General features: G+C 39.9%; 1 protein-coding gene across 2 annotated transcripts in view; it reads left to right on the forward strand.

Annotated features, from left to right (window-relative positions):
- Positions 1 to 22,742, forward strand: part of LRRC6 (leucine rich repeat containing 6) — a 97,541-nt gene extending 74,799 nt beyond the window's left edge. Inside the window, exons 11-12 of one of the 2 annotated variants that reach the window (XM_011977105.1) lie at positions 9,569 to 9,654; positions 20,682 to 21,213. In XM_011977105.1, coding sequence (XP_011832495.1) covers positions 9,569 to 9,654; positions 20,682 to 20,856 — 261 coding nt within the window. In that variant the 3' untranslated portion in view covers positions 20,857 to 21,213. Of the gene's footprint in view, positions 1 to 9,568; positions 9,655 to 20,681 lie in introns of both variants that reach the window. The other variant, XM_011977104.1, reaches the window with a different exon arrangement.
- Positions 22,743 to 24,120: the final 1,378 nt, after the last annotated feature.

Raw genomic sequence — 24,120 nt, forward strand, 5'->3', positions numbered from 1 at the left:
TATGTATGTATATATTCTTTGAAGTTTATTATTTTTATCTGTCAGAAACTTCTATCGTACTGAACAAATATCTTCTTTTACTGAGCTCAACAGAAAGTTTGTAACACTTACTTTACTTGATTTCTCCATTGTATGAGATATTGTTGGATTCTCCTCTTCCTTTTAATCTTGCTCTTAGTTTTATATAATCATGTACTCCTATTCTTTCTTCTACCTTTCTGTCCTTTCCTTTGCAGTCCTTTTTTGTAAGTACATCTTCCTTTGCTCATTTCTTAAATGTTCACTTTCTTTTGTGTTTCTTATCCAACTCTCCTCATTCTTACCCTCTCCTGATTGATCTTATCCATTGAATTGACTTCGGTTACTTCCTAAATATGATGAACTTTTAAATATGTATCTGCAGGATTTTCAGTTAAAATCTGAACTCTATTTCCCTTCCCACCTTACTACACCTCCCAAATCCCTTTTCTTAATGAATATTACCATCATCCACCCACTTGATATCTTCTTTGTCATCTCCCTCTATCATCACTCTTTACATTCAAGTCTGCTAGATTTTTACCTCCTTCATACCTCAAATTCATTCTTTCTCTTTAATGCCACTGTCTTTGTCTTGGCAGAGATAACAATTATCTCTTACCCTATTACTACAATGGTATTATAAATAGACATCCTCTTTTCAGATTTTATTTCAATATATACTTTGCTTTCCAGCAACCTTCCAAAAGTGCAGACTTTATGGTGCCAGTTTCTCCTTTTATGAAACCTATTAGTGGGGTCCCTCTCATCTTTAGAATAAAGTTATAACTGCTAAAACAGCCTACAATTCCTGCATGCTGTAGACCCTGCTTACATCGACAACCTCAGCTCCTACTGTCTCCCCTTCTAAAGCCCATGCACTAGGAATATGGAACAACTTACAGTTCCAGGAACTTGCTATTCTCTTTTACTTTTGTGAAAGTTTTCCTTCTCTGTGAGAGGCACTTTTCCTCCTTTCAACTGGATATTCCTTTTCTAGCTCAGATAATGCTCCCTTGGGAAATTTCCCTGAGCCCCCAAAGCTGGGATATGTCTGTCCTTGATGCTGCTACAGCACCCTGCGTTTATTCTCTGTCTTATTGATCTCACTGCCCTAAAGCTGTGTGCTGACTTGTTTTCTCTTCTATTAAACCATAAGCTCCCTGAAACAAGAACTGTGTCTAGTTCAGTGGTGTGTTGTAAGTACTCAAAAAAATACCTGTTGATTGAAATTGAGTGAATTAATGAATATTTTAAAATAAAATTGGAGGATATTGGCTATTTGGAAAACATTAGTTCGTCAAATACACCAGACACCAAAATAAATTTCATATGGATTTTAAAGAATTGAGTGTTATTTTAAAAGCATTAAGAAAATAAATAAAGATAAATATCTACTTTCATTCTTTAAAGGATTTTCTAAACATAAAATAATTTCAAAAATCACCAAGGAAAAGCAATAGTTTTAATTATTTACAATCTACAATAATTAAATAATTATTTCATTATTTACAGTGTAAGAGTTGTATGTCAAAACCAACCATTCAGTAAATACTTTTTGTTCACTTGCATTTCATCTATGTATTTATTCAACAAATAATTGTTGAGGGCTTACCACGTGCCCAACACAGAACTTCCTGTCCTCATGGAGTTTATATTTTAGTGAGGTAAAATAAACAAGTTAAGATATATTATTTTTAATGCCAATATGTCCCATTGCCAGAAAAAAACCACAAAAGACTAAAGAAGGATAATATGTATAAATTCATAAAAGTATTTCAGAAAACAATTAAAACTCTACTAGCAAGGTGGGAAACGACAGTTACAAAAGAAACACAAAAGATATGAGAAATTTCCATTATATATTATAATAAAATATTATATTTTTTCATGTTATTATCAAACATTTAAAAACTTTTTACTGCTTCTTATTTATTTTTAAATAGATAATATATATTTACAGGACAGAATCTAAAAGCATTAAGTAACTTACAGTACAAAGCAATCCTTCCTTTCATCTCTCTTTCTCAACCATCTAGTTCTTCTTTCTAGAAGCAACCACTGCTGCCAAATTTTAAAAAAATTTTTTCAGTTCAATGCTAATGAGGGTTCATTGAAAGAGTACTCTCATAAACTGCTAGAGAAAATAGGAAATGATTTAATCTTTTTGGGAATAAAATTACTGACATATATCAAGCCTTAAAATGTACATTATGACTTAATAAATCTAAATTTGGATTCTCTCCTAACAAAATAGTTAGGTATATCATACAATATACAATTTATGTACATGGGTAGACACCATCATATAAGAAATTGGAAACAATCTAACTATTCAAAACCAGTCCATTAAATGGTAGTGCACACATAAAACAGAATATTACACAATTATTATCTCTCATCTGTAGATCAAAGTATATAATTTTGAATAGCAATGTAAAATATTTCATCAGTGCAGTGACCATGTTTTTCTGGTTCATTCACAGCATCCCAGCTCCTAGAACAATTTCTGGAACACTAATAGGCATCTTGTAAATGTGGGTTGTATAAATTAAATTGCATCCAGAAAAGCCTGGAAGCTGCAGTATCAGCTAGGACTGTTTTCAAAACTCATCTAATCTAAGAATCACCTGGGGAGAGCTTGTTAAAAACTAGATTCCCAGGCCGCTATCTGCAGATTCTAACTAGAAGGTGTGGGAATCTTGTTTTAATGACCACCCCCAAGGTATGAGAAACACAACATAAATAAGAAAGGGTCTAATGAGAAATCAGGAAACACTTGAGTATTGAAATGTATACAATACAGGATTTATAGGGGAATTTATTATTTAGGAGTAATTCAGGAAGAATATTACACAGATAACAGGAGATTTGAGAAGCCAAAGGAAGGAAAAAATGTGTACCATCAGGAAGTTACCACCATTCCTGAGACAGAGGGCGAAGTTGGTGTTGGCAGAAAGCAAACACCAAGGTCACCTGGAAAGGTCACCTGGAAGAAACCAAAACTGCAGTAGCCATCTTGGGCAGGGCCTGGAGCCACAGAGTAGATTCTACCACTGCTGGAGGAGTTGTTGATGCAGACAGGGATTGTGAAAGCATGTAGGGTTCTTGGCCCTCCAGCTTCCCTCCATTGCCTCCCATTGGCCAGGCCCAGGTGGAAGTCAGTTAACATAGGAGGCCAGCAGGTTCTGTGGATAGTGATAGTGAAGCCAGCAGGGTTCTGTCTTCCTGTGATTTATAGAGCAGAGCAAAGACAGGGCAGGCAATGGATATGAGGACAAACAGTCTCAGTGCCTGTACTATGCGTTAAGACACCATGTCACACCCATATGAAAATACTGCAAAGGTCTGCACTGAAGAGTGTAAAAATCATTTATTAATGTTCAGTTCATTTTAAGAAACTATCCCCTTAACTTCCATGATCTTCCACTCTGGGGCAATTGTGGACAATGGATTGTATTTCATGCAAATGACCCCTTTTAAGAGGATATATAAATGCTAAGTGATCTTGAATGCAGAGTCCAAGACCTACCTCCTATGAGACAGTGGTCTGCTGGAGAAATGGTGGTCTATAGGCAAACTAAAGCCCAACAGAACAGCACAATTAGCCAGTGATTCAAATGTGTGAATTTGTAGAATCTCTGTGATGGCCATTATGCACATTTAGACAGTTTCCCAACAGGATTGTGTGTCATGAGTATTTTCAGAGTGAGGTTGGGTGCAGGAACAGAAATTTGACTAAAATAGTCTAAAGAGAAAGGAAAGTATTTTTATCTAGCTAGGCAAGAGAAAAAGACACTTTTCAAAAGCTATCACTCCACTGGAGTTAGTATTTTTGTTAACATCACACACCTTATCTAAGGAAAATAAGGATGTGTGTAAAATACTACTCTTGAGCTGAGGTAAGTAACTGTGTGACTTGGGAAGAAAGCATTGCAAAGTTCTCATCACCACTTATGCAAAGTCCAAGTGCCATGAAATAAATTCCCCCAAATCTCTCCTTTGTTCTTTAGCCTTCTCTCCAGCTACAGTCTGCCACATATTTTGTGCTAGTTTGTGTGGTCATTTACTTTCCTGTCTCTGCTCGTGCTTGTTTTCTCTTTCTGGAATATTCCTCATCTACTACATGACCTACGTCTTCTGGAAAATTCCTGCTTATCCTTTAAAATTCCTATCAAACCTCACATCCCCCAGTAAGCCTTCTAATGGCCATTAGGCACATTTAGATAGCATCACAACAGGATTGATTTAGATTTGTGTCCCCACCCAAATCTCATGTTGAAATGTAATGCCCAGTGCTGGAGGTGGGGCCTGGTGGGAGACAGTTGGATCATGGGGTCAGTTTATAATGGTGTAGCACCATCCCCCTAGTGCTGCGTGATAGAGTTCTCTTGAGATCTGGTGGTCTAAAAGTGTGTGGCACCTCCTTCCCCTCTCTCTTGCTCCTCCTCCTGCCATATGAGATATGCCTGCTTCCCCTTCACCTTCTGCCATGATTGTAAGTTTCCTGAGGCCGTCCCAGAAGCTGATGCCATCATGTTTCCTATGTAGTCTGCACAGCTGTGAGTCAATTAAACCTCTTTTATTTATATATTACCCAGTCTCAGGTATTTCTTTATAGCAGTGTGAGAACAGATTACAATACCTTATTTGATTTCTGCTCTCTATCCTTTCTAGCATGGCTCCCTCCCTTGGGCTTCCATAGTAGTCTATGCATATATCTAGCAATTGTACTTTTTTCAATGTATTTTAACTGTTTATGTATCTTTCTCCCTCATGAGATGATCAGGAATAATTTTTAATCTATCATTCCATATCTGCCTCTCAGTCCTATGCTTGGCATATAACAGATGCTCAGTAAAATTTCTTGGAGCAGATTTAATGGAGGTAATAGTTGAAACTGTGGGAGAAAGTGAAATCTCCAAGAGAAAGAGAAATTTACTGTGATTTTCATGTATACTTTTATTTAAGAAGCCAGGTTAAACTCACAGGAAAAAGTTAAAGTTGATTGATTTATGTTTTCTTTCTTAACAAGTATTCCTGATTGCATTCATGTCCTTTGTTCATTCCCTCTTAATTTACCAGTAGCATGTCTTCATCTGAAACGGAGTTACTGTTTGCTCATTTTTATTTAAATTCACTTAAATATTAAGTTAAACCATAAGAAATCATTTTTCATGGATCAAACATAGATATTGGCAATTTTTATGGTTCAACCCAAAGTATAAGGATTCAGAGCTAAGTAGCTTCGTTGCATCCGTTTACTGTATTTTTACACAGCTCACATAGTCTATGTTTCTTGGTATGAGTAACTTTTATAGTTGATGTAGATCATCTCAATGCACGTACTGCCTCGGGATGTAATGAAACTTCAACCCAGGTACTATGGAAGTAAAAGTTGGAAAGTCATGCATCAGAAAAGCCTCAGCATGGACTTTTGTATTCTGTAGAAAAGTGAACTCTATTACTGCCTCCATGTTCACTCCCAACTTTCAATTGCATGGCTCTATGAGAGTTAAAATAATGTAACATTATTAAAATGTTAATTTGTTCCTTTATGCCTATCCCACAATTGAATTTTCAAGTAGTTGATTACATTTCTCTCTGTGGATTCAGGAAACCGTTAGTCTCACATTATCTAATTTACTAAACATATTTTGGCCCTTACAACTTTTCCATTAGTCATTCCTAAACACATTTAGCACAAATGAATAAGACGATATTTGATGTTAATGAGCATTGCTTCCTCGAGGCAGAGCAATCCGGGACTGCAGGTACAGTGGGAAACCAAATGTTAGGATTGCAAAACCTTGGAACACTGAACCTATAGACCTCTGCTTGGGCAAATTCGATCTTATCAGAAATGGTAACCTACTATTAATATGAACGTTGATGTTAAGATGAATTTCAGTGTTATTATGTATGTTGGCATTAAGATGAATTTCAGTGTTATTATGAATGTTTGTGTTAATATTTTATTTACAGCTGACTCCTTAATTCCTTCTAACTTTTAAACTTAAAACAATCTTTGAAACTAAATGAGCTGAAAATACCTTTTAAAAGAAGAAACACATTTAGATTCTGGTGCACAGCAAATTCCCTGTGAATAAAAGTTCCAAATTTGTGATTCTATTTGCATTTCCATAAACACAGAGTCTTTGTGCTTATTATGTGACAAATAACAGTGTTAGAAATGGGGTGTTTTAAGACTCTAATTATGCATATGTTCCCATTCTCATTGGTGCATGTATTGAAATGTAAAGCTATACAAAACTTGTACTTTGGGTTCAAGAGCTTTCTTTTTTTTAAGCTGATATTTTAATGAATTTTAACTAACATTGACTTCATTTAAAGGAATTAAAATATTAAGAAGTTTAAAAGGTGCTAAGGTGCCACTGCTCCTTGGGAAGCAGATTCTGAAATGCAGATGAGCGTGCAAAATGTGTGTTAAGAAGTGTCCTGGGGGTCAACACCCGGAAAGGGAGGGAAGAAGCCAAGAGTGGGGAAAGGGAGAAGTTGAGCTGTGACGCAAGCCCGACAAAGGTCTCAGTCAACATCTCAGTGAGCTCCCTGGCTGACTTGAGTCTTTTCAATTGGCCAAATCAGGCACAGGGGAGTATCCTCCAGATCTCACATTGATCAGAGAGATTGGATTGTAGACCCCCAAGTTCTCACACTCACATGAGAGTTCCAGGTCCCAGGCATGGTAAGGAAGGAGCAGAGAGTTCCAGAACAGAAAAGACCATGTGGTCTAGACCACAGATGAATTACGGGTAGTTGGTACGGACAAGGTCGTTCACACCTGAAGAAGAATCCCAGTAGCCCATCACATGACCAACACACACGGGTTTGAAGCTGACTGTGGTTATGTTCCTATATCTCTTGCTAAATAAACATAAATTCAAATTAATTAAAATTTAATAAAAGCAAAACTTTAGTTTCTACATTGCACTAACCACATTTCAAGTGCTTAGTAGCAACAGGCAGCTGGTAGCTATTGCGTTGGATAGCACAGAGCATTTCCACCAGAAATATTGAGATAGTAGGAAATATTGAAAAAGAGAATTGCAGAACATTTTGCTGGACAGCACTGCTCCACATGTATGACACAGGCACATCTCTCGGAGGTCTTGCTGCCTCCCTGGGATACTTCCAGGAGGAGGCCCTTCCCCGCATTCTCTCTCTCCTTCTCTAAATCTAAGGAGAGTCTCTTTTTAATCTCCATAAAACATTAAGAAATACCTTCCCAATTCTATTTTTTACATTTATAATTGACATCTGATTTGGTTAACTATAACTGGAATCAACAGCAACTGAAAAGTGTTTTCATTCCCTTAAGAGAAGGGCAGGATATCAGGAAATATTTAGATTCATCCCACTCATTCAGTTAAAGAAAAAGAAGAAAACCAGTTGTTCTCATATTTAAACCATATAGACATTCATACCCTGCCACAGTAACATCCACAAATATAACATTGGTCAGCAAAAAATTAATGGAAAGCAGTACAATTACATTAAGTCTATTTTAAAACCTAGAAAATACAACATTTTAGACTTAGCCTACTCCAAATAAACCATGTTTGATAATACAAACCTGCTCCGTTGGGCAAACCTTTTTGTGAGTCACCTTCTTTAATTATTCAGTAAACATTGTTTTGGTAGCTTTAGTTGCCAATTCTTCCATAGCATTCTTCTATGAGTTTTTGTAATGTGGACTGCATCGCTTTTGAAACATTTCTGAACAAACCCTTCTAGCCTTGGTATTTAAAGTTTTTAGTAGCATTCATTATTTTTTTCTTCTGGAGCTTCAGTAAAAGTCTTACCATCACATAAACCACTTGTGATTATTCTCTCCCAGTCTAGTGTTCAAAGCTTATATTGAAAGGGTGGAGCTGAAGATCTTTCCACATCACATATACACCCTCCCATGAGACCCATGGAAAGAGGAAGATATACTTCTTATGTTCATGGTCTCCAGTGAAAGGGAGCTGCACGACATCACACGTACATACACGTGTTGCATTTTTACAAAATATAATTGAAAATTATACAACTGCACCATGTAAAAAAACTAGTCTGGCACCACTGTATGATGTTGACACAGGAGGACTGCCATCTAGGTGTGGGCATCCATCAGAGCCCAAACCTCCCCGAGTTTGATGCTGCAGTCTCAGACTGGGAATCATTTCTTCATTGGTTCATTTATAATTTATTTATTGAAGCATACAGATGATAAACAATGGGCTAGACTTTGGGGGTTTACTGGAGCCTAGAACCAAGAATCTCTAATTAAATAAGAAACAAATTACCCATGTATTAATATGATTAAGTGACCAACACTTCAGTATAGGAGAAGTGGCTTAGTGTTAAGGCGAAATTGGGGCTTCCAATGCCCTTCCCAAATATATACTGTAAATCGAGATACATGCCTGAGCCAGTAGATGGGAGGCAGATGATGACAGACCCTTGAAGTCCAAGCCTAGTCTTTTCCCTAATCATTTGCGTGAGCCTGGATCACAGCTGTGCAGCACACCAAGTCTCAGGCAGAACAGAGAAAGGCAGATAGCCCTCACCCTTGAGATCAATGACCCTGCCCATCAGAGAGACGTGGCAGGTGAATGAGTCATTCCCCTGCCATAGAGAAGGGCCTGGTGAGGGTGGTGAGGGGAATGGACACCCACTCAAGGTCACTCTACTTAAAAACAAAGGGCAGATGCCATATTGCTTAATGGACCCAGGCACATGAGAAGAGAGTTTTTAAACTTCTCTCCTCCTGCTAGCAATCCCTGTCTCATAGGAATGTTTAGGGGTGGGGAAATTAAATAAAATACAGTGTTGATATTGGTAGGTGTGTGCCTAGCACACCATTGGAGTCTGACAAGTAGCAGCAGGTTCTCTTTTCCTTCCCCTCTCTGATAGCTCAGGAGTTTCTTGAGAGGAGGTATTGGGTCTGAATAATTTTTGCAGTACATTTGTTGAATGGAATCATTTTACTTATTGAGACTTCAACATGCTTAGCACTGAGCTTATTTAGTTTAAAAATGTTAGAATTATAGGATTTTTTAGACCAAAAAAGGGGCCTTTCAGATCATAAACCAATTCCTTCATTTTACAGAGGAAGAAACCAGGGCCCAGTGAGCTGGGAGAATGAGGATTCAAGCTCCCATCTCAGAGTGCTTTCCACATTTCACTAGGAGCACCTCAAAGGCAGTGTTTCCATCACATCTGTATCCCCAACACCCCACAAAAGTATCTGGCATGTTGTTGTCTCTTAGATAATATTTGTTAAATACATTAATTCACCATATCTCCTGCTTGGCCTTTGACAGTTGTAGATAGCTTGTGGCTTTGCAAGACTATTATGATAGATACAATTCGTGATGTAACCTTCTCTACACGGCATGTAAGGGCTTCAAGATTGAGTCTTTCACGGAATATGTAGAAAAAAAATTAAAATGTTTTAGTATCTTTTAAAATACATATATGTATGTTTTTAAAGGTACATCAAGGAGTAATGCACCACGTGGTGTGTGTTTCGTTTTTATTTTAGGTAGGAGAAGTAATCACAGGTGGTCAACGAGCATTCATATCTGTGAAAACTACCTCGGACAGGAGCAGAGAACACATAAACACAAGGTACCACCCTCCCAGTCTGTCCTTAGCTGTATGATATTGTTCTCTTCATTGTCATTTGTTGGTTGGAATGCAGCTTCCAAAATTATACAATTATTTAAAGTTCTGAGATGATTCATACCATGAATGTTAATGTTTGTTTCCCAAACCATAGACTCTTGCTTTGTAGGGCTCCTGATCCCTAAAATCAAATCTGTGTATATACAGGTCCCAATGTGTCGTCATGATATAACATGACTGGTAATGTCAACGCCAATGACGGCTAACGTTTACCAAGTGCTTGCTTCGTGTCAGGTGCTATTCTGTGTGGTTTACCCATATTCACACATTTAATCCTCGTAATTTTTATGCTCAATTTCCAGTTAGGGGAGCTGAGGGAGGGAGAAACTTAGAATGTACTGAAGGTCATGTAGCCGTGACATGCTGGGACAACCTCGCTGGTACCGTTGCTGTCACTGCCTCCCTTTTAAGATCTGTGTGTCACTCCACAGACGCCTCAACTCTCAACGGCACTAGGGCCCCTCCTGTCAATCTCCTGACTGTTGGTCATTTTCTGGCCTTTGCTTAAATTCCTTTCCCAACAGGACCCTCATCCTCTCAAGACAGTATTCATTCCCTTCTTGGTATCCTCTACTGTTAGACAGCCTCTCTCTGTCTCTCTTTGATTCCTAAGTGAAGGTCCAGGCTCTGCTTCCTGGAGACCGTCAAAACCAAGCCAATCTCCCTTAAGCAATGACATCCCATAAAGTAATTTGCACAAAGCTCTCCCCTTTCTCAGTTCTTCTCTAGAATGAGATCCCAGTTCTTCCAACTGTCCTTCTGCTTCTTATGATTTTCAGACTCTTATCATCCAGATGGTAAAATCTATTTTGAAGTAAGGCAAACTATCTTTGTGATACAAATGTATATGCTAGAATTACCATCATAAAAATACCTGAACAAGAGCTATATTTATGTGTTGCATAATAAAGCAGTCAGGCACTGGTATGTTCAAAGACAACTGCTGAACTTTTGTAGAGATTTTTAAACATGGGGTTTGTTTGAACAACAGGTATGCAATTGAATTCCTACTGAAAAACGGGTTGCTGTTTTTAACCTTGGAAATCCACTCTATTTCCCAGCTTAGTGATTTCCATTGCACAGACAAGATTCACGGGTATTATGTCTATTATGAATATTCACAGTCATAATTAACCCCCAGCAGCATCAACACATGGAGAGAGTCTGAATCTAATTTGTGAGGAATCAGCAATGGAAAGTCAAATCATTGCAAACAGTTCAGAGCTGGTTTTCAGACCCCAGGAAAACTATCATTACTGTGATTACACTTGAGGATTCAAGATGTCGTAGCACGATTCTTCATAGCAGTCCCTCCTGTGGTATTTTTGCAAAGCCTTTCTTTTTCATTTTGATGACTGAGAAATGATCACACCACAATCACATATAAAATCCCTGTGGGAAGGTAGTTGTGTGGTGCTCCTTCATCACTGGCAAACTCTATTGTGCGCGTTATCCCAGCCTCAGGCCAGGCAACCGCATTAACCAAGCAGCTTCCCGTTCAAGCTGCTCACGGGAACTGAGATCAGGCAGGATTGTTGGTTTTAGGCAAAGGACTATGGATGCAGCGGTCCACCGGGAGGGCCACAAGAGGCCCCTTGACCCTCTCTTGGCAGAGTGGTTTGTTTCTCATGCTGGGGAGAAAGTGAATGGAGGGGGAAGAGAAACTGGGGTAGGGTTTTATTCATCAGGACTGGAGGGTAACACTCAGTGACCTCTTGTGGTCCCTTAACACTGTAAAATGAAAGAAGATGCACAAATTCCTCCAAATGAAGGGATTTATTGAGTGCTGACTCTGCTACATGATGTTATGTGTTGTCTGTCTTTCATCTTCAAGAATAAAACTGCAGATAAATACTATTATTTATAATTTACTGAGATTGAGAGATGGCATTTGCCCAAGATGTCAAAGCCGGTAAGTGGTAGAACCAGGATTATACAACCTCAGACTTGTCTTCTTCTTCTTCTTCTTCTTTCTTGTTTTTTATTTATTTATTTATTTATTTATTTATTTATTTATTTATTTATTTTTGAGGCAGAGTCTCGCTCTTATCAAGTGCAGTAGCAGGAGACTGGAGTACAGTGGCAGGATCTCGGCTCACTACAACCTCTGCCTCCCAGATTCAAGCGATTCTCCTGCCTCAGCCTCCCAAGTAGCTAGGACTACTGGTGCCTGCCACCATGCCTGGTTAATTTTTATATTTTTAGTAGAGATGAGGTTTCGTAATGTTGGCCAGGCTGGTTTCAAACTCCTAACCTCCTGTGATCCACCTGCCTTGGCCTCCCAAAGTGCTGGGATTACAGATGTGTGCCACCGCACCCGGCCAGGCTTGCCTTCTTAATCTCTTCCTGGTGTCATTTGATGAACAGAAGATTTTGATTTTAAAATAATCAAGATTATTAAACTTTTTTATGGTTAATTATTTTATGTTTGTTCTGTTCTAGAAATTCTATCCTGCCCTGAGGTCATAAACGTAGTCCTTTATGTTGTAAGGCTTTATACTTTTGCCTTTCACATTTAGGTATAATTTGAGGAAACATCTAATCCATCAGGAATTAAGTTTGTTTAAAGTATGACAATTTAACATGTTTAAAGTATGACAATTTAACATGTTTAAAGTATGACAATTTAACATGTTTAAAGTATGACAATTTAATTTTTCCCAGTGTGGACACCCTACTGTCCCTGTGTCTCTTATTAAAATGGTTATTCTGTCTACATTAGTTACCAAGGCCACCTCTGTCATAGACCAGGTGTCCACATCTGTATGGGTTTGCCTCTGGTCTCTATTCTGCTCTACTTCCTTAATTTCCATAGTCTTATAATGAGTTTTATAACTGGCGAGAAGTATCCTCTCACCTTATTCTTCTTGAAGAGTGAGTTGGCTAATTTCAGCCCTTTGCACTTACATATATATTTCAGAATCAACTAAGGAAGTTTTACTCACACACAAACACACACACACAGGTATGTATTGGGATTTTCTTTGGAATTGTATTGACCACATAGATCAATTTAGGGAGAACAGTTTTTATAGTATTAATATCTCTCTGTCCTTTCTTCAATCTTATTTGATACCTCTTTATAACTTTTCCATAAGCATACCAATGTTTTATTAATTTTTAGGCGTATGATATTTTGATGCTATCACAAATATATTATTTATTTTATTTTTTTCTCTGCTGCTGGTATATAGATTGCAATTTACTTTTTCATTGTGGTAAAATACACATTACCTCAAATTTACCATTGTAATCATTTAAAAGTGTACAATTCAGTGGCATTTAGTATATTCACAATGTTGTGCAACCATCGCCACTAAGTAGTCTACTTTTGTGTTTGATTTTGTAGCCAGCAACTTTACTAATCTCTCTCATTATTTTATTAACGTATCTGTGGGTTCTTTTAGATTTTCTATATGCCTGCAAAGAATGGCAGCTTGCTTGCTTGCTTGCTTTCCGATTGATCCTTCTCTCTTTTATTTCCTCTTCATACCTTACTGCACAGGGAAAGGCTCCGGGATAGTGGTGAGTAGCGGAGTGAGGGCAGCATCTTTGTTGTTCTGCTGAGTCCAGAGGGAAGCTTTCCATCTTTTACTAGGAAGTCTGAGACATGTTATTTAAACATAGTAATTGTAGTGGTTTCATAGTTCATGTTTTCATATTCCAATATCTGAAGTTTTTATATTTCTATTTCTGTTCTTGTTAATTCTATTGGTTCTTGTGGGTTTTTTTTTTTTTTTCCCTTGAGTAGTCGTCTTTTTTTTTTTGTTCATTTATTTGTTTTTTTGAGACAGAGTTTCTCCTTTGTTGCCCAGGCTGGAATGCGATGGCATGATCTTGGCTCGCTGCAATCTCCGCCTCCAGGTTCAAGCGATTATTGTGCCTCAGCCTCCTGAATAGTTGGGACCCACAGGCACGTGCCACCATGCCCAGCTAATTTTTTGGTATTTTTAGTAGAGACAGGTTTTTGCCATGTTGGCCAGGCTGGTCTCAAACTCCTGACCTCAAGTGATCCTCCCGCCTCAGACTCCCAAAGTGCTGGGATTACAGGCATGAGCCACTATGCCTGGCCTAGTTGTTTATTTTTTACTGTGAGCTACTGCATATAGAACAGTTCTCTGAGTGACCTTGGACCAACCCTTTCCCCCTACTTTCTTAGTTGTAGTTCACAAGAATAACTGTGGAATGTGCTGGGAATACAACATCTTGAGATAAGAGGGAGCCGGCTGAAATAGCCTCAGTTCTGTTTCAGTCGCCTTCCCCACTCCGGAAACATATGTCCTTCAAAGCTTCATCCCAGTGATCATGTGGTCCAGGGGTATACAATCCAGGATGGGCTGCTTCCTGGGGTCCCTGTGCTGTGGTACAAGTGGGGCATGTGCAGAAGAGATGCCATCTGCTTCCCAGGCAGCTTTCCTGAGCTTTGGGGTGCAGGCCCTGATGCACCTGTGGTTTCTGTTGTTCTTTGCTGCCTGTCTATAAGGAAAAAATCTGCTTCATGCAGCCTGTTGTATATGGGGGTGTTCTGTTTTACTGGACTCCGGCAAGTTGGTAACCAGTGCACAGGCAACTTGCTTCACACTCCACTGCCTAGGAAAATAGTCTGGTGCTTCCTTAGAGGCCTGGGAGGTACTTGGCCAGGGAACATTGGCATGTGCTGCAGAGAAAAACACTGCCAATTTGGAACCACTTTCATCTAAATTCAAGATTGAGGATTTTTAACCAAAAACTGCTATAAACTTTCTAGCTTGTGGTGACAACTCAGTTTTCCTCGGCCCCACTGAAGCAGCTTTCCTCAAAGTGCCTTGCGGAGGTGAGCAGTGGGCATTTACTTCTTGTTCACTCTTAAAACAAGAGAAGCTCTTTGGCACTGCACCCTTACTATGGAGAGGGTGTCCCGTTAGACTGCCCACCTGGCATGTTCAGGGCCTTGGCCTCTGTCTTCAGACTCCGTAAGGTCAGATTGACCAAAGCACAACTTCAAGGGCTCCCCAACTGCTCTCAGGGCAAGGTGACTTCAGGCCTCTGCTCCTCCTTCTGAGTTCCCACTTCCCTTGATTTCTGACCTTGTAGTTCCTTGTGATCTTATCAAGTCTTTCATGATCTCAAGAAAGTTTTCAGTGGGAGGTGGGAGTCTTTGGTCCAAATATGCTAGCTTACTAGGACACCAGAAAAAAGTTCTTTCTTTATGTTTTTTGATAAAAGGAATGAATCTCTGATGTGTTTTGCACTTAGTGATTGATTTTAGGCATTTTCTTTTTTCTTGCTTACTTCCATGATGATAAATCTGTTGATTTTGTCTTCCAGCTAGTCTTACTGGATTCTAGAGGTGATGTTTCTGAAGGTCAGGTGGTGGGTAAGACCAGTGATGGGCATCTGTCCTCTGACATTAAGGTGGGGAAAACAAAAGAGAAAAGGCCCCTCTTCTCTTTATTTTGGAGATTACTGTGAACCTCGAGTGCCCCGGGCTTAGCTGCTCACTGTTTCTGACTCCAGAGATCCATGAATAATTGAAATCCTCTATTGTGATTGAGTTCACAGCACTTTGGAAGGCCAAGGCAGTCGGATCACCTGAGGTCAGAAGTTCAAGACCAGCCTGGCCAACTTTCGGCAAAACCCCGTTTCTACTAAAAATACAAAAATTAGCCAGACATGGTGGTGTGCACCTGTAGCCCCAGCTACTTGGGAGTCTGAGGTGGGAGGATCACTTGAACACAGGAGGTGGAGGCTGCCGTGAGCCAAGATTGCACTACTGCACTCCAGCCTGGGCAACAGAGCAAGACTCCATCTGAAAAAAAAAATTAAAAAGTACCATGTCAATATCAGTGGCTATTGCTATTAACATAATTATTAATTATTTGTACAACTGAATAACTCTACTAAATGATAACTACAATGATAAAAACTTAGTCATAACTGGTCTAATTTACCTATGTAAAGATTCACATTAGGTTATGGGATTCCTGGTTCCCAGGGAGAAGTTGGCATTCTTTTCCCTGTGTTTCTATATGTACTGATAGATGATATTTGGACCTGACTCGTATCAGGATATATTTGGCTACTAGTAATAGAATACCTAAAATGGACTTTAAAATGTAGGATGTTTTATTGCCTCAAAGAACAATTATTCTGGAAGAAGGTGCTTTTGTAGGTGGTTCGCCAGCTTAGCAGTTAAGACCCCAGGTCAGCATCTTTGTATTCTATTGGCCTTTCCTTGAGTGTCACAGATGAACTCTGGAGTTTCAAATAGCAAATCCTCATACTAGCACCCTCCGTGAGAAGGAAGGCTTGGTAGGCAAAATGGTAGCCTCCAAGATGGTGGTTTCAGTGGGGGCATCATGGCTGGAAGGGCAAGTAGGAGCTCCTAGAATGCTGATAATGTTCTGCTTCTTAATCCACGGTGCATTCAATTAATGAAAGTTTCACTCTTATGATTTGGTCACTTTTCTATACATGTATTGCACTCAATAAAAAGGCTTAAAAAGTATTAAAATCACCACATAAGAAATGAAATATCTGTGCTTGCCCCAATCCTGAGCCTGACCCTCAGCTTCAGCCTCTAATGGACCCCTGCCCCTCTCCCTTCTCCCACATCTGCATCAGTGAGGAGGGGAAGGGATGGGGGAGCTCAGTGATGGTGTGAGCATCAGACAAGACTGTGAACATACAGATTGAGTATCCCTTATCCAAAATGCTTAGGACCAGGCTTGCTTTTATTTTGGATTTTTTCAGATTGTGGAATATTTGCATGATACCAGTTAAACATTCCTAACTGGAAAATCTGAAGTGCTCCATTGAGCATTTCCTTTGAGCATTATGTCAGTGCTCAAAAAAGTTTAGATTTGGGGGCATTCTGGATTTCGGAACTTCAGGTTAGGCATACCCAACTTATATTGAGAGATGATTAAAAACAGCAACACATCCCTTTCAATTCACCAAAACAACTGGGTCAATTTGGTCAGTCAAATTGTCTCACTTGGGCACACATCATATAGCTTCTTTAAGTACAAATAATGGCTATATAACATCTCTTTTTCCTAATGACAATAGTATTATTTTATCTTCTTAGTAAGGTTATTGAGGATAGGAAGACAGCTTTTCATTTTCAGTCTCCAGGACACACACAAACCTGGGTGCATAGTAGGTACTCAGTAAACACTTGCTGAATGAACGGGTACATGAATTGTGAGAAGCCAATGAAAGAGAAGATAAATTATCTTGTTGTGACAAATAGCAATTAAAGAAAAATTGGAAACTTAGCAGGACAGTAACAAGAAGTAGTGTCAGTGTTCTGTTTTCTAACTATATTTACATGACACTAAATATAATAAATAGGTTGTTAAACATCATTCCCTTACTTGAAAAATCCGTCTCTAACTTTCCTAAAAATAAGCACACTCCTTACTGCTTGAGTATCTAAAAGTGAAAAGAAAAATGTGATGGGCGAGGTGCCCCAGTTCCCAAGAGTTGTGGCACCAGCACTTGCCGCAGAGCTGAAGACTTTCAGCGTCTTACCTTAAACACTTCTCCAGGCAGCCTCCTCAACAGATTACCTTACCCAGCCATCCAAGCTTCCCTCACTCACCCAGGCCCTACCCTGACTGGACTGGGCCTGACACTCCCACTCCTTCCCCCATCCCCACCTTGGGTACCTCACTCTCTGCAGATATCAGGCTAAGAGTAAGCAGAACAAATATTTTCTTACCTGTTGTCAGTGTTACCTCTCTGGAATGTTCTTCCTCCTCAAAATCTTGGAAAATACCACCCCCACCCTGCCCCCAGTGCCAGGTGCCAAGTTCCCTTACTCTATGATTCCTATCGTAATTCTTTCCAGGCCTTGGTGATGTTGTCTCCTTGTGCTTTAACCTGACTTGTTTATCCTGCTTGCAGAGCCCTTGCCACCCTGGTGCAAAATAGCCAAGTATATGTGTGTCCTCCTCATTTGATTATGGGCACACACCATGTCTTACTCATCTTTAAATTCCTGGCACTGATTACAGCACTGCACACCTAAAAGATGTGTGCTGAAAAGCATAGTGAATTGCATTACCAACTCTTACCCATATCCTAGTACATACTGACTGATGCCACCCTTTTCCTACATGGCACTGACACTTATGGAATGCCTGCTGTGTTTCTGGCACTTCTCTGTGTCCTTTACATGGATGAACTCATTTGATCTTGACAGAGGCCCTATGTTCATTGTCATCATCCCTATTTTAAAGATGAGGTCTTTGAGGCACAAAGTGGCTGAGTAACTCACAAGGGCCAACAGCTTAGCAGGTAGAAGCCAGGATCTTGCAAGCTACCCTAGACGCTCTACTGCCTCTTGACTTGCAGTAACGAACTTTGTTTCTTGATTACCAAGAAATAAATGAGACGAAAGAGGGCCTAGCAGGTTGTGGGTTTACTGTGTCGTAACACAGTTGGTTTCAATATTCATGCTGACCTAGAGAACTGTTTGTTTTGATGGATATAAGCTTATGTGCCAAACGTCAAGAATAGAAAACCCCTCTTTATGCTGTGTGTTTGGTGCCTCATTTTCTGTGAGGAACAGTATGGTGATGTGAATACCAGAGATTTGGATTCTGTTCCCAGCTAGTTCTGCCTGTGTTTATCTGTGGGACCTTGGCTGACTATTCCTCTTGTCCTCCCACTGGGTCTCAGGATTTGATGACACAAGTAAAGGCCTTAGCATGGGGCTCAACAAAAGACAGTGTGTCGAGGGTCCCCAGGATGACCCCAGGTTCAGAGATTAATTAGAGGAACTCACAGGACTCAGCATATAATTACACTCATGGCTAAGATTTATTGCAGCAAAAGAATAGGAGGCAAAATCAGCAAAAGCCTAAGTCCAGAAAAAGCCAGGTGCAAGCTTCTAAGGGTCCTTTCCCTGTGGAGTCACACAAGACATGCTTAATTCCTCCCGCAATGGGTTGCAACAACACATGTGAAATGTTGTCCATCAGGGAAGTTCATTAGAGACTGAATGCTCAGGGTTTTGTTGGGTGCCGGTGGTAGGCACCCTCTGCCTAGCAGGTGCCAATGTTATGCAGTCCCAGAAGGAAAGCATAAACCAAATTGACTGCACACATTGCACATTGCAAGGCATAGTGAGCTACCCTTATTGTTTAGGGAAAGTTTCATGTGGCTGTAGGGAACAGCTTACCAGCCAATGCCCAACCTTGCAGGCCTACCTTCTAAAGATAGTCATCTCTGGTCTGCCATGTTTACTGTTTTCTGCACAGTCAGCCACCAACCTTATGATGACTGACTATGCAGAAAAGAATAAGCAGCATCATAGCTGACACCACAAAACTCTATTCTTTTAAAGGCAGGTGGTTCAGTGAATACTGTGGCCCCGAGGCATCTGAGCGGAAGGTATGTTCAGGACATGACCACAGCACCATTCATTTCTCTGGAGCATTAATTCTGTCTTTACTGCTCACCCACATTCCTTCACATCTTTCAGGGCATCTTTGAATTCCCACCTGTTTCACCCCTTCAGAGGCTACACAAGCCCCTTTCCATTTTTTCTCCTTCCTGTGGCATATGGAGTTTATGGTATGCTGTTTGGACTTCTGAATATACTATTTCATATTCTTTGTATATTTTGTATTTTTTCTTCAGCAGATCCTTGTGTATTAGTCAAAATAGTATGGAGGATCAAAAACTCAAATGCCTTCAAGGGCTAGGCAGATTACAGAAATGAAGGGAGATGGTTGCAAAGACAATAGAGAGCTGACACTTTCAAAAGAAAATGGAATCTTCCTGCCCTGACAAAGGGTGTTCACTGGATGAGCTTAGTCTGAAGGCATCAGTTTAGAGCTCCTGGATTCAACTGACTGTGATTTTCTTTAGGTCAGAGATAATTTCTTATATAATTTCATTATTTCCCCAATAGAAAAAAAAATGGTTTTTTCACCTATTCAACAACATTTATTCAATACAGCCATCTGCCTAGGATAAAAGATGAAAAAGACAAAATCTTTGCATCAAAGATACAAGTATTGTGTGAAAACAGACACATAATGAAACAGGTATATGACAGTGTCATAAATTCTATGTTCAAGCCACATTGTGCTATTAGATATTACCAGGAACCAGGTCTGTTTGCACAGACCATGGTTTCCCTGGTGCCTATACATCACCTGGAATATCACAGATATTTAACATGTATCTGTTCAATGAACATTTGAATGAATGGTGCAGTGACTCTAAAACAATTTGACTGATTATCAATATAATTTGGGGGAATGTTATAAAAATACAGGCCACCGGGCCCAACTCCAGTCTTATTGAATCAAAATTGCAGGGAATGCAGTCCAGAGACCTGATTACCTACAGTTTTCTATCTGACCACGATATTGGGAACATTGGCCAACCGAGGTGCCCCCTTCTTCTGTTTCATGCTTGCTATTGCCGAGAGAACTGAGTGAGTGCAGAAGGCACAGGTTCTTGTGGGAGGAGAGGTTGCTGGGGCTGCACTTTGCTATGCACCTGAACTTGTCGTGTAGATGCCCCTGCCAAACCCCTGCAAGTTAGATTGTCTGAAGCAGGAGGGTTCAGACGCCTGATGAGCTGCATTAAGGAATAAGACCTCCGTGGAAGGATTCCGTTATTAATCTTGGCTGTAGGGCTTTGCTTGCTGTATCATTTCAGTTATCAAATACAAATTCTTAGGGAGGTAAAGTTTCACAGGTGACATCTCCTCCAATTGCCTGTGCACTAGCAGAAGCCCAGTGACTTTTTTTTTTTTTAGCACTTTTCTTCTCCACAGGTCAGAATCTACAAGGCTCTAAGCTTCTTGACGCTAGGGACATTCTCTCTCTCTTTCTCTCTCTCTCTTTCTATGCTCCAGGGACATTACTTGCCAATGTTTGCTGAATAAATGGATGGGTGAGTTGAATCTATTTGAAATTTTAAAGGATGTAGTATCCGTTTCTGTTTGTCTTTTTTTGTTATTGTAGAAGCAAGCACATGGAGAAACTAGAAGTAGATCCTAGCAAGCACTCATTCCCTGATGTGACTAACATAGTTCAAGAGAAAAAACACACACCCAGAAGACGACCTGAACCCAAAATTCTACCAAGCGAGGAAGACCCAACCTTTGAAGACAACCCTGAAGTGCCTCCGCTGATTTGAAATATCTGGCTGCATTGCCACTGGCTGAGACCCACCGGGTCCAGTTTTGGTTGGTGTAGAGACCACATGCATATTATTCCTGGGATTCACACAGAGTTATTTGTCAATATCGCTACTCCAGTGTTTTAACTTACTTTGCGTAGTAATATCCTTAAGCTAGCTTAAAATTAAAATGTATGTCTTAAATGCTATAACTCATCATTCGCCTATAATAAAGGGTTGGTATTGAAAATGTTTAGTAAGATCATAGAACTATTGCATAAAACATTGATTATAAATCCCAAAATTGTCTACTTATACAAAGTATTAATTCATAGATAAAAGGACTGAGTATTAAATTGGTACTTCAGCAAATTGGTCAAGCTTAGAAGTTAAACCTATAATTTCAGACCCAACTGGAATACTTTAATATGATTTTAAACAGCATTTCCATTTTCCTTCTCATAATGTGTCTGCTTTCTCTGGTGGCATGGTATAATGGCAAGAATACGAGTTTTTAAGCCAGACACCCTGTGTTTGGATTTCAGCTCAATCACTTTGTAAAGACCTTCAGCAAGTCCTTTAATTCTCTGAGCTTTAGTGGCTTCATGTATAATCTGGGAATAATAACACTTGCCTCACAGGTTTGTCTCAAGATAAATGGCAGAAAGCACTTAGTACAGTGTCAGCCATTCATTGAGAGCCTCCTCTCTCTCCTTCTTCCATTTCTCCTCTCTCTCCTCCTCCCCTTCTCCTCTCTCTCCTCCTCCCTGCTCCTTCTTCCCCTCCCTCCCCAATTACTTTTCTCCCCTTATTCTCTTTCTTCACTTTTTTACTCCCCATCCCACTCTTCCTCCACTATTTCCTTCTTTACTTTTTAAATATCTTACCTCTTCTTTATCTAGAACATTATGAATTCAATATTTCACATACATTGTAGGACAAATTACTGTTACTCTGATCATGATATAGCAGCATTTGAATCAGTTTCCCCAAATATTCATTCAACAAATACTTATTAAGCAACTATTCAGTGCTAGCCCCCTCTCTGTTCATCAGGGATTTAGTAGTAACAAAGCAGACAAATACATACACACAGACTATGTCAGGTGGTGTTCAGAGCTGTGAAGGAGAGTCAGAGTGAGGGGATCAAGGGTGATGGGTGCTTTTTCAGACAGGGCCATTCTCTATTAAACAGGCTTCCAATGGAAGACTCTGCTAATGTTTAGCAGATAACCAAAATGCATCAGTTAGAAAAAATGTGATGAGAATGAGGGACTGGTTATAGGAATGCAATTGGACACAAATGTGGAAAGAGCTGTGTAGTGAAGCTCTGGAAGGGAGAGGTAGAGAATTGGAAGAAGCAGCATTGGCGCAGGTAGACAATTCAGAACTTGCACAGAATCTGAGAAGCTGAAGTAGGACTGTGACTGGGAGCTTGTGGAGAGGTCTATGGAAATTATCATGCTGCTGAAATTGTTGCCTCTATTTATCTGCTATCCCACTGGTCCATGGCCAAGATTCTGGTGGATGGGCTTGAAGCCAGCCTTCATCAGCAGGCCTGCAGTAAGAAAGATGGGATGGACACACAGCAGTGGAGATCGAGGGTCAGCTGCAGCAGGCTGACCCTCTGCATCTCTCCGTCACTGCAACTGATGGAGATGACTGAGTGTAACACCTTTCTTCATGGTCAACTCTACCCAGGAACCACATAGGGAAGGAAATTCTGGAAAATGGTTCCCAGCCTTAGCCAACTTGACATATTATAATCCACCAGAACGCAAACTCTACCAACTTGGAAATCATGTACATTTGTCAGGACTGTATTTAACTACTACATAAAGAGAAAGCAAAATTATACTTTTGACCAAACTAATACAATTATCCATTAAACAAACAAAACTGTGCTATCTGTTATGGACTGAATAATTGTGTACTCACAAAATCCATATGTGGAAGCCCTAACCCCCAGTGTGATGGTATTTGGAGGTGGGCCTTTGGGAGATAATTGGATTAAATAGTATCAGAAGGGTTGGTTCCTCATGATGGGATCTGTGTTCTAAAGAGGAAGAGACACTGGAGACCGCTCTCTCTCAGTCATCTGAGGACATAGTACTAAGTCAGGAGGAGATCTCGGACTTTTGGCCTCCAGAACTGGGAGAAATAAATTTCTGTTGTTTTAAGTACCCAGTCTATGGTACTTTTTTTGTGGCAGCCCAAGCAGTTGAGGACATTATCCCTCTCCCAAAAAAGATATACAGAGTCCTACGTGTGACCTTATTCATCCATGACTGACGGTTATTTCTCTTCTAGAGGAGTCACGCTCTCATTTTTATATCCTATGAATTAACTATTGAGATACAAAGTTAGCCACTATTAACACATCTTATTTTAGAGTGGAAAAAAAAGAAACAAAGTGAAGGGATTTACATCTACAGATAAATTCTATGTGGATGGAAATATGTGGTCCACGGTGTTATTTTGGGTCCCCAGGAATTACCATTGTTTCAGAGCCAATGTCCAGTAATCCCTGAAATGTCTGGGTGTTTCTTTCCTCTCAGTGCACAGTCACCCTCATAAATGCGGATCCATTTGCAGAAAGCTAGAAGGAAGATTTACAGAATAAAATTTTGGCAGTATAGCAGGGTTCTTCCCCAAGGAGATCCAGCTGTCAGGTAGTAAACCAGGAGGATATCTGCGGGAAGAGCGTTCCAAAACCGAGACAGATTTTTATATATGGATATGTGTGTTTACACACATATATATTCTTATCAAAGCAAGGAAGAAATACCATCACTACTATAGATCTTGTGTTTGAAGCTGATCACATGGCTGCAGCTGGTAACATATTTATAACCTCCTTCTTCCACTACTTATTTCACGTTACCTTTCCTTCAGCAAGCCACTCCACGGGGTAGTTCCTGACGTCATGGGGCAACTCAGTCTTCATTCCTGCACATTCTATGCTACTGACAGTCCTATCTGTATTGGGCTGTTTAGTTTTCCATTTACTGTTACCACAAAACTGGAAGTACTAAAAGGATGCCCCAAGAATTATCTGCATTTCAGTTAAATCCCTCCGTCTTCTTTCCTACTGCCCGTGAGCAGTAGCTATTCATTTTCTTGTGACGGTGAAATCACCCAGCCAGTACACTGACTTCCTTCTGTGCCTGTTAGTTCACAGCGCAAAGACCCCAACATGGCCAGATTTGTCTCCACTTGCAATCAGAAGGCAGCATTGTTGTGTTTTCTGATGAAAGCACTCTTTCCTTTGGAACCAATCTC

Source organism: Mandrillus leucophaeus, unplaced genomic scaffold (genome assembly GCF_000951045.1).
Source record: "Mandrillus leucophaeus isolate KB7577 unplaced genomic scaffold, Mleu.le_1.0 Scaffold173, whole genome shotgun sequence".
Lineage (NCBI taxonomy): Eukaryota > Metazoa > Chordata > Mammalia > Primates > Cercopithecidae > Mandrillus > Mandrillus leucophaeus.